This window comes from Carcharodon carcharias, chromosome 11, assembly GCF_017639515.1.
Source record: "Carcharodon carcharias isolate sCarCar2 chromosome 11, sCarCar2.pri, whole genome shotgun sequence".
In the NCBI taxonomy this organism is placed as follows: domain Eukaryota; kingdom Metazoa; phylum Chordata; class Chondrichthyes; order Lamniformes; family Lamnidae; genus Carcharodon; species Carcharodon carcharias.
Genome location: NC_054477.1, coordinates 128,115,978 through 128,127,994, shown reverse-complemented (window position 1 = coordinate 128,127,994; position 12,017 = coordinate 128,115,978). Strand labels below are relative to the sequence as shown.

At 42.1% G+C, this 12,017-nt stretch overlaps 1 protein-coding gene across 4 annotated transcripts in view; it reads right to left on the bottom strand.

Moving 5' to 3' along the window:
* The window catches only part of LOC121284301 (dTDP-D-glucose 4,6-dehydratase-like), an 89,328-nt gene that overhangs the window by 41,074 nt on the left and 36,237 nt on the right, over window positions 1-12,017 (bottom strand). For all 4 annotated transcript variants that reach the window (XM_041199677.1, XM_041199676.1, XM_041199675.1 and 1 more), the window contains 2 exons: window positions 10,068-10,111; window positions 2,629-2,794 (listed from right to left, as the gene is read on the bottom strand). In XM_041199677.1, the coding sequence (XP_041055611.1) occupies window positions 2,629-2,794; window positions 10,068-10,111 (210 nt within the window). The remainder of the gene's footprint in view (window positions 1-2,628; window positions 2,795-10,067; window positions 10,112-12,017) is intronic.

The window sequence follows — 12,017 nt, the reverse complement described above, 5'->3', positions numbered from 1 at the left end:
CCACATGCTGTGGAGCTTTAACTTGCTGATATCACTGATCAGTTGCTCGCTTAAAGGCCAGCTTGATTAACAGTGAAGGCGACAACAGCAGATAGGTCCACGGCAGTGGCGGTGGGGTCGAAGATGCCGGATGTGAAAACAACCACCTCCTGAATCCAAGTTCTTGTTTCCAGGTTGCCTGAAGCTCAGGAAACCCAGCTGACAGCAGTTAAATTTGAAAAGCTGCATGACAATGAAGCTTGCAGCTCATTTTCTTATTTAAAGTTACAATCCTTGGATCACCTACCCAACTTCCAGCCTCAATTAATGCCAGGAATGGGTGGGTTGGAGGTGAGTTTGGGTCAGGAAACAGGTTTTTGTGACTTTAAACCTTCATCCGACAAAACTCACCCATTTTTAAAAAATTTAAATTCAGCGCAATTTCCCTTTCATAAATCTGTGTTGACTCTGCCTAATCACAGTATCTTTATGTTTTGTTACCACATCCCTAAAATAAGTTCTGGTATTTTTCCTAGTCCTGCTTTAGGCCAACTGGCCTATAGTTTCCTGCTTACTTTCTCCCTCCTTTCTTGAAAAACCATGTACTACATTCCAATTCTTGGGAACTGTTCTCAAATCAAAGTTATTCTGGAAGATCAAAACCAACACATCTATTAATTCTGCAGGCACATTCTTTTAAATCTTAGGATGCAGGTCATCAGGTTCAGGGGATTTGTTGACTTTCGGTCTCATTAATTTCTCCAGTACAATTTCTTTGGGAATGATATCCCCTAAATTCCTTGATTTATAAGTAGAATTAAGAAATGGGAAAAGGCTTAAGACTGTGCAATAGGAGTTCTGAATAGGTCCCCTAGTAGCAGCTGTGAAGTAATCCTGTGAGGATGGGTGGGATCATTGATCCAGGAATAGGGGGATGGAGGGATAAGGTTAAGCCCGTTACCCCGGATGCAAATCAGAGATGGTCAGAGGGTCTGCCAAGTACTGAAGTGGGCTGGTTAAAAGGCCCACCTCAGTTCTCTGGGACTCCATCCCAGTTGTTTTCTTATGCATTTGGCCCTCTAGGCCTCACTCCTCACCATCCAATCCCCATACTCATGCTCCCATCCATCCCCATGGCCCCTTATAACACTATGCCACCTTAGTGCCAACCCATACCAACTTACAAATCCCCACCCACTCCCATGGCCACTTATGGCCCCAATGCCTATGTAGTGCCAATTTATGAACCCCACCTACTTCCATGGCCATTTATAGTCCCTCTGCCAACTTCATGCCAACCCATGCCCCCATCCATCACCCTTTGCCCTTACACACTCCATGCCAACTCACCCACTATCCACCGTGGGCAGACCTCAGGAGCCATGCTGAGATGAAAAAAAATAAAGTTATAAACATCTATGCCAGACTTCACTATGTAAAAAATACTCATTCACGAAAGCCCATTTTTAAGGCAGAGGTGGGTAGTTTCTTGGTAAGCAAGGGGGGTTGTGATAGGCTATCGGGGGGGTAGGCAGGATGCAGTTTTCAGGTTACTATCGGGTCAGCCATGATCTTATTAAATGGCGGACAAGGCTCGAGGGACTGAATGGCCTACTGCTGTTCCTTGTTCATAATTATGTTCAATCCATTTAAATCCCCTCAGGTAAGTCATTCCTTATTAAAAACAGACATCGGTATTTATAACCCCACATCAAAGACAGTTAAATCATTTAGTAATCTCTTGGACCTGTCAATCAAACTGTGAACTTACAGTTCCCCACAGTGTTAATGCTGGTTGTGGAAGCAGACAAGCAGCAATAATGCTATAATGATAGGTCTCAGGGTTATGTCAACAAACAGATATTGAAACTGCAAGCATAGATATTTTTCAACTGGCAGAGACAGGACGGCTGTTTTCTTTTTCCAATATTTTAAAGGGCACATCATTTAAATAACTTGACAGTTCCACAGACCTTATCCGACCTTTATGAGCATTTATGTCTACTCTAAAAATTTATAGCACACAAAATGGGTCAAGTCTCTTGTTCCAGCGAAAATGGGGTCTGTTAAATTCAGCACTGAGTTCAAATGGTCCTGTTGAGTTCGAGTTTCTCTCGTGTTGTCACATCTCACTCCCATTCCTCCACCAGTGAAAATAGGATCTGGAGGAAATGGGGGTGGGACTTCCAGATCTAGGTTCCCAGCACCATTTTGGATACGCCGCATAGTCTCCACGAAAGTCAAGGTCACAGAGAATCAAAGAAAATCAGCTCTCTTGACATGTTTGAGTACCAACACCTCAGGCTCTCAATTGCTGCTGACATATACAGTCTCTTTCCCAGCAAAGTAGGTAGGCATGCATTGCCAATAACCGACAAGGTGCCTATCACAGGAGGCAAGTTTATTCTTTTGGTGCAAATTCTCATCCTTCCCCCAAACTTGTACTATGGGGGAAGGATGAGAATTTGCACTGAAAAAATGAACTTCCTACACTACTTCACTCACGCAACCTCCCAGTGGCTAGATCAGGTTGGCATTGAAGATACTGCCCCATCTCAATCAACGTGACGTATAGGTTACCAGAAGAGACAAAAGCAAAGAAATCATTTGGGAAACACAGCACAACTATTCTGTCTGAATTTCACCTACCAGATGAACTAACTCCTTTGCAAGTTGAATTACCGACATCTCAAAGTTTGTGCCAACGTTGTAGACCTCACCAGGTTCACCTTTCTCAAGAATTGTGAGGAAAGCCTCAGCAACATCCGTAGCATAGAGAAAATGACGTGCTTGAACGCCCGTTCCATGAATGCAGCTAACAGGGTAAAAAGAAATAAAAACAGGTTTTCAAAATGAAGTTAATTCTAAAGTATAATGATATTTCAAAAACACTGTAAACTATCCACTCCGGAATGCTTGGGACTAAGACTTATCAGGATTTTGGAATTTTTTGGTTTATAGAATGTTAGAATGCTGAACCACAAGCGTCTGAACCTTATATAAATATGTATCTACTTCACAAAACCTGCCAAAATAAGACATGAAACTCATTTATTTGAAAATATGGGCTGATGCACTAATGCACAGAGATCCAGAATAAAACTGAACATCTACACTCTTGCTGTACATGAAGTTGCCAAGAGATGGTGCGGGTTGTTGTTTTTGGCACTGGCACCTGTTGCCACGCTGGTACAGCTATTGGTTGTCATGGTAGTGCACACCAGCCCACAAGAGGTGTCACAATTCCCTCTTTTGCTAGCTAGTGACCCTGAGATGCGATAGTCAATGTTTGTGGCCTTCATATCACGCATGCAAGCATCCTTGAAGTGCAGCATTGGGCTACCTCATCATACAGAAGGTCCTTGGGTTTCCAACCATCTTTCATCCTGTGGACATGTCCGATTCACCAAAGCCACCTCTGTTTGATCAAAGCAAACAGTGGGGACTGTCACATTTCTGATTTTGTCCTGCCAGGATATCGCCATAATGTGCCACTGATAGTGAATACAGAAATTATTGAGCTTTGTCTCCTGGTAGCTAAATCATCCATGCTTCACACCCATACAAAAAAGTGCTGGGAACATTGACCTTATGAAGCATTAGCCTGGTTCTAAGGGTCAGCTTGGTGTTATCCTATGCGTGTTTTTCAAAACGTCAAAGGTGGTAACTGCTTTCCATATGCGTGTATTGAGCTCTGCATCAAGGGACAGCTTGCCTGCCTCTGTGGATCCAAGAAAGCAGAATTTGCTAACCACTTCCAGTGGGTTTTTATTTAGTGTGATCAGGATGGAGATGTAACACCTTGTCCCATTACCACGGTTTTCTTGACATTTATTGTCAGGGAGAGCAAGACACAGGCATGGGAGAGACAGTCATGAATCTCTGTAGTTGAGTTGCTGTGTGCATAGAGGAGTTCCCTGATCAGGATGCAATGAGTTTTGTCTTCACTTTCAGTCTTTATAGGTGGTAGAGCTTGTCATCTGACCTAGTGTGCAAGTAGACTACTTTCACATCTGCAAGGAAGGTGGAGGTCAGGAGCATGGCGAATAAGAAGTCATACAGAGTGGGGGCTAGGACACAGTCCTGTTTCACTCCATTCTTCACTCCAAAACTGTCGGAAGTGGAGCCAGCAAACTGTACAGTGCAGTGCACTTTGGCATAGAAGGAGCGGATGAGATTGAAGACCTTTAGTGGGCAGCCAATTTTTCCAAAATCATGTAGAGCCTTGTACTTCTGATTGTATTGAATGCCTTAGTGAGATTAATGAAATGTAAAAGGGGTATACACCCCCACCACACATAGATACATACAGTAATCAGCCCCTTCCCCCATACACTGTAATCAGTCCCTCTCCCCAATACACACACACACAGAGTAATCAGCCCCTCTCCCTCTTACACACACAGTAATAGCCCCTCTCCACACACACACTGTAATCAGCTCCTCTCCCACCGCACACTGTAATCAGTCACTTTACACTCCAGCACTTGCACAGTAATCAGTTCCTCCTCTCACACAACACCCCTCCCCCTCCCATCCAGCATACACTATAATCAGCCCCTCTCCCCACAAAACACACTGTAATCAATCCCTCTCCAGGGCAGTTTTCAAATAAGGGGTCTCCTATTTAAGACTGAGGTGAGGAGGAATTTCTTCTCTCAGAGGGTCCTAGCTCTTGGAATTTTCTTCCTCAAAGAACAGTGTAGGCTAGGTCATTCAATATGTTCAAGGCTGAGTTAGAAAGATTTTTGATCAACAAGGGAGTTGGAGGTTATGGGAGGCAGGCAGGAAAATGGAATTAAAGCCAGAACCAGATCAGCCAGATCTTACTGAATGGCAGAGCAGGCTCGTGGGGCTGACTGGCTTATTTCTTAGGAGCTTATGAAGTACTGTGGGCACCACACTTTAAGGAAGGATGTGATGGCATTAGAAAGGGTGGAGAAAATATTTAAGAGAATGGTTCCAGAGATGAGGTATTTCAGGTAAGTGGATAGATTGGAGGATCTGGGGCTGTTCTTCTTGGAGAAGAGAATAGTTGAGAGGAGATTTAATAGAGGTGTTCAAAATCATGAGGGATCCAGGGTGGATAAGCAAGAACTGTTCCTGTTGGCAGAGAGGTGGAGAAGCAGAAGACACAGGTTTACGTTGATTAGCAAAAGAACAAAACACATGATATAACATTTTTTACACTGATTAATTAGGATCTGGAATGCACTACCCAAGATTGTGGAGAGATAGATTCAATTGTGGCTTTCAAAAGTGAATTGGATAAGCACTTGAAAAAAATATTCAGAGTTATGGGAAAGGTCTGGGGAGTAGGACTAGGTTATTTGTTCTTGCAGAACTGGTGTAGATTTGACAGCCTAATCGCCTCCTTCTCTGCTGTAATAATTCTATGATGCTAGAGCTGCCTGTTGTCATAAAAGTCTTCTTTTTGCTGGTTGGGTGCCCTTAAATTCAATTTCAAGTGAGTGTAATTCCGCAGCATAAAATGACATATCATTTAGTCCCAATTATCAGTCACACTCAAAACAAAATGTAAGCGTATGCAGGACAGAGAAAAAAAATATTAATGCAGTCAAGGTTGTGATTCTGATGCTAAGACTAAGTTTAGTTTACGCTGTAGCCAAATTCATCTTCTCCCTAGTTTGGGAACATTTAATGCTGACAGTAAACGGGTACGTTAATGAATTTACACTTTCAGCACACACCTTCATCTATTGAAAGTATAGGAATTTAAGTGTTCTGCCCTGATTTTCTGTCCACAATTATCCATACAATTGCATCCAAAATTTTGATATGCACCTCCACCAGACAAAGGTCTGCCCTGTGAAAGTAAATTCTTCAATTTTGTCTTGGGTGCCAAACATTGAACTAATTTTATTTCACTGATCTCATATTCTCACCTTTATCAACAAAAAATTTTAATCCAAGATTTGTCATCTCTAGATTTGACTATTCCAAGGCATTCCTGGATGGCTTCCCTCTATGAACCTAAGGTCATCCAAAGTTCTGCTGCTTGTATCCTAGCTCGCAACAAGTCCTGATCACCCACAGATTCTGTGCTTGCTGACCTACATTGGCTCTAAGTATGGCAAAACCTCTATTTTAAAATTCTCACTTTTGTAATCAAATCAGTCCATAGCCTTCCCCACTATCTCTGTAACCTCTCCAGCCCAAAAATCCTACAAGATATCTGTGCGCTAATCCTGGCCTCTTGCATATCCTGATTTAAACTATTCCACCACTGGCAACTCTGGAGGTCCCCAGCATCACCGATGCCAGTCTTCAGCCAATTCAATTCACTCCACATGATATCACGAAACAGCTGAAGGCAGTAGATAGCGCAAAGGCTATGGGACCTGACAATATTTCTGCAACAGCACTGAAGACTTGTGCTTTGGAGCTTGCTATGCCACTAGCCAAGCTGTTCCAGTAGAGCTACAACATTGGTGTCTGCCCGGCTATGTGGAAAATTGCCCAGTACATCCTGTACACAAAAAGCAGGACAAATCCAACCTGGCCAATTACCGCCCCATCAGTCTACTGTCCATCGTCAGTAAAGTAACAGAAGGAGTCATCAACAATGCTATCAAGTGGCACTTGCTTAGCAATAACCTGCTCACTGACACCTAGTTAGGGTTCCACCAAGGCCTCTCAACTCCTGACCTCATTGTAGCATTGGTTCAAAGATGGACAAAAGAGCTGAACCCCAGAGGTGAGGTGAGAATGACTGCCCATGACATCAAGGCCGCATTTGAAAGAGTGTGGCAACAAGGAGCCCTAGCAAAACTGGAGTTAATGGGAAGTAGGGAAAAAACTCTCCACTGGTTGGAGTCATACCCAGCACAAAGGAAGATGGTTGTGATTGTCGGATGTCAGTCATTTCAGCTCCAGGACATCACTGCAGAAGTTCCTCAGGGAAGTCATCGGCCCAACCATCTTCAGTTGCTTCATCAATGAAGTCGGGATGTTTGCTGAAGATTACACAATGTTCAGCACCATTCATTAATGTCCATGTCCAAATGCAGTGACCATCTCCAACAAGAGAGAATCTAACCATCGTCCCTTGATGTTCAATGGCATGACCATCACTGAATCCCCCACTATCGACATCCTGGGGGTTATCATTGATCAGAAACTGAACTGGACTAGCCATATAAATACTGTGGCTACAAGAGCAGGTCAGAGGCTAGGAATCTTGCAATGAGTAACCCCTCTCCTGACTCCCCAAAGCCTGTCCACCATCTACAAGGCACAAGTGATGGAATATTCCCCTGGAATACTTGCCTGGATGAGTGCAGCTCCCACAACACTCAAGAAACTTGACACTGTCCAGGACAAAGCAGCCTGCTTGATTGCCACCACATCCACAAACATTCACTCACTCCACCACTGACACACAGTAGCAGCTCTGTGTATCATCTACAAGATACACTGCAAGAATTCACCAAGGCTCCTTAGACAGCACCTTCCAAACCCACGACCACTACTGTCAAGAAGGAAAAGGCCAGCAAACACATGGGAACACATTACCTGGAAGTTCCCCTCCAAATCACTCACCATCCTGACTCACTTTTGGTCGGTCAAAATCCTGGAACTCCCTCCCTAACAGCACTATGTGTGTACCCACACCACATGGGCTGCAGCGGTTCAGGAAGGCAGCTCACCACAACCTTCTCAAGGACAACTAGGGATGGGCAATAAATGCTAGGTGAACCAGCAAAGCGCACATCCCATGAATGAATAAAAAAAACTCTGCCTTCACCTGACAAGAGCCTAAGCTGTGGAATTCCCTCCTTAAGCCTCTCTACAGCTCTTCTTCTAAGATACTCCATAAGCCCTAACTCTTTGACCAAGCTTTTTGGTTATCTTCCCTAATATATCTTTATGTGGCTCAGTGTCAATTTTTTTTGATTATGTTCCTATGAAGCACCAGGGTCTTTTTAACCATATTAAAGGTGTTAAATAAATACAAGTTGTTGTTGTAACAGAAGACAATGAAGAACAGAATCTTTAAAAATCATGCTGTGCTTGACAGCCTTGATTTGAACTCCTTGCTGGTGGCCCATAGTCTCCCAAGGAGGGAGCCCCATGCCTGGTCAATTTAAGTGGAGCTTGTGCAACATCAAAAAGAAAAGAACAATGACTGGATATTAATGAGATGTATATACTGAGATGGAGTAATGAGAAAGGAGAAAAATCTTGAACCAATACCTCAGGGGGTCAGTGAAGATTTTGAGAGCATTGAAGAAAGTAGCAGAGAAGAGATTGAAATGGTATGGCTGTCTGTTGAGGAGAGAGAGGAGTGTGGTGAGGTGAGGAGAAGGGACTGCCAGGAAGGAGAAGAGGGGTCCTGAGATCAGATGGAAAGATGCTGTGGTGAAAGGCTTAAACAAAACGGGATTGACTGACAGGAGGAGATGCAGAAGGGTAATTAACCAGTATTGCGGATAGTCCAAGTGAAATGGGAGCGGGGAGGAAAAGGAAAAGGAAAAGAAGAAGAGCACAGATTTGTTTGCATATGTAAATAACACAGAAAAGTATCCCAAGGCAAATTTTTCATATCCAAGTAGAAAGTTTGGCAATAGTTTGAACCTTGAGAATAAAATGACAAAGGGAAGAGCTCAAAGCAGATCTGTTGAAGTTGTCTTTCTAAAATGGCTTTTCCATTGTGTGTTATTTTGCATTTTTATACATCCTTCACTGCAATTTGTCCCATACATTAATTCATTTTCTGGGGCAGTCTTCCATTTTTGATTTTCTTTTCTGTCTGAATTTTTTGCTCCAGTATTCCTGTTTGAACATCACAAACAACAATTAGTGGAAGGATTGGTGAGTTGAGGAGAAATTCTTTTCACCCAGAGGATCACAGGGGTCTAGAACTCACTGCCTGAAATGGTGATAGAAGTAGAAACCACCATCACATTTAAAAAGTACTAAAAACGGACTAAAAACTGTAAAGTGGGATTAGGCTAGATAGCTCTTTATGGCTGGCACAGATATGATGGGCTGAATGGTCACAAATTTCTATGATTCTACTCCAGCTGAGGCTGAAACAGTGTTCTGTAAAGGGGTTAGCATGATGTTTTTGTGTCCAATACCATTACTTACAAAAGTACACATCCCGTACACTTTCTCAATTTTGTCAACTAGTCCTACCACCTCCAAGAATTTGTGAAAGTGCATCCCCATGTCCTGCTGCTCTTGCACCACCCACTATTTAATACAATTTACATAATACTGCCTATCCATGTTGTTTCTCCCAAAATGCATCAGTTCACCCTTCTTTCCATTAAATTGCATGTGTCATGTATTTTTGCATTTTACCAGTTTCTGAACATATACATGAAGGAAAGCTATGGTCCCAATACCAATGCCTTGGGGATCCCAATGCAAACTTCTCTCTAGTCATAAAAATATGTTCACCACTGCTTTCTGACTGCCAAGCTTTAACCAATTAGGTACCCAAGATACACTGCTCCTGTAAGACCTTTAAACGAGAGGCCGAAAGGCCTACACCTGTTCCTATAGTTGGTAGTGCCAAATGAAGATGACATTTTAAAAACGTGTGAAGTTTATAAAATTCCCAGTATAACAATGGTAAATTGACTATGCTACAGCCATTAATATTGTAACTCTTTCAAGCCCAAAATACACTGTTGTTCACAACACCCATTACTCCTATTGCATAAGTTATGTTGAAAGATGTCATCTAACTACTTGCCTCTTATTATAATATAGTCATTCATATTTGAGCTGATGCATTCAATGTCACTTTCAACTAAAAATCCCAGAAAGAGTGTTGGTTATAAGAGTCTGTAGAACGGCTCCCAACCCACACACCCAGGTTATGCCAAAGTGGGATCCAACAATCTATAATGCCGACTCTCAGTTTCAAAAGTACAATGATGCCCGTGACCCATCAGGTCCAAAATGTTGCACTTTTCAAAACATGAATTAATCCAAATTTTCTTTTGCAAATTCAGAAGAACCCATATGTAACAATAAAACAAGAAGTTAAGCCCAATCCAATAGGCAACAAATGTAAACCTTGCCACAGCCTCAATTTCCATGAAATGACTTACCATTTTCGGTTACGTTGCAATAAAGCTATGAATTTTGGAATAACCTAAAGAAAAATTAAAGCAACAGGATCACACTTAAAGATTTAAAAGAACTGTTCATCTATCACAAACGCACCTTACATTACTTTTTAAAAAACAGCTATATATAAATACAAATGCATACATATGAAGTCTGGTACATTTAGCAAATTTGGGCCAGACTACTTGGAAATTTACCATATTTTAGTTTATATTAATAAATTTTCCATACTTGTATCTAAATTATTTTGCAGATTGACCAATAATCATTTTAAGAATGTTACAAATGCAAACTTTAGCAAGTATCAAAAGGCAGCTCATTAAAATTACAAAATCCATAAGGCAGCATTGTGAATTGTCCTGTACACAAAAAGCAGGACAAATCCAACCCAGCCAATTACCGCCCCATCAGTCTACTCTCCATCATCAGTAATGGAAGGAGTCATTAACAATGCTATCAAGCGGCACTTGCTTAGCAATAACCTGCTCACTGACGCCCAATTTGGGTTCCACCAAGGCCACTCAGCTCCTGACCTCATTACAGCCTTGGTTCAAACATGGACAAAAGAGCTGAACTTCCGTGGTGAGGTGAGAGTGACTGCCTTGACATCAAGGCCGCATTTGACAGTGTGGCATCAAGGAGCCCTAGCAAAACTGAAGTCAATGGGAATCAGGGGGAAAACGCTCTGTTGGTTGGAGTCATACCTAGCACAAAGGAAGATGGTTGTGGTTGTTGGAGGTCAGTCATCTCAGCTCCAGGACATCACTGCAGGAGCTCCTCAGGGTAGTGTCCTAGATGGGCCCAACCATCTTCAGCTGTTTCATCAATGACCTTCCTTCCATCATAAGGTCAGAAGGCAGTTCACCACCACCTTCTCAAGGGCAATTCGGGGTGGGCAATAAATGCTGGCCTGGCCACATCCCATGAATGAATTTTTTAAAAATTAGATTACATAAAATAGTGTCTTTCCTCATCTGTATTTCAATTGTTTTAAAATGGATTTTAACAAAAAATGCAATACGAACCAAATAGGTCTTTACTTTCTGCACAATATAAATAAAAATCATTTGGATTGTTTAAAAAAAAGCAATAAAGTGAGAAATGTGTTGCCAAAGCAAAAATGAAATACAATTGATCCCCACAATAAGAAACTAACCCTGAGCAAATAGGGATCCCAACTGATACAAATCATAAGAGTTGAAACCAAACTGCCCCAAAATCATCTACATTTTTGATAATGTTGGAACAGTGTAGTTGCAATTATTTTCAGAATAATGAATAAGGAGACGTAAAGAATAACAAACTACAAAATTATGTGGTGTACAAAAAGTAGAGTGCTGTCTTATAATTGTTGTTTTTAAGTATGTAAGTACACTTTGGTTTCAACTCTGCTTTATTGAGCACTCTTTTCCACTCAAACGTTGACTATAAAACTTCTGGTTATCCACCCCCATATTATGCAACTCTCCCTGAAAGTACTAAATCTCTTTGCCACCTTCCTTAACTTCCTTCTAACCTTTAGTTGGGTCTTTTGTTACATTAAAAGGCACTTTTTTATTCTTTCACAGAATGTGAGCATCGCTGGCTAGGCCAACATTTGTTGCCCAAACCTAATTGCCCTTGAGAAGGTGGTGGTGAGCTGCCTTCCTGAAATGCTGCAGTCCATGTGGTGTAGGTACACCCACAGAACTGTTAGGAAAGAAGTTCCAGGATTTTGACCCAGCGATAGAGAAGGAACAGCAATAGATATAGTTCCAAGTCAGAATGGTGTGTGGCTTAGAGTGGTGGTTGAAGGTGGTGCTGTTCCCATGCATCTACTGCCCTTATCTCGCAGGTCAAAGAAGTTGGTGAGTTGCTGCCATGAGTCTTCTATATAGTACATGCTACTGCCACTGCATATCGTTAGTGGAGGGAGTGAATGTTTAAGGTGG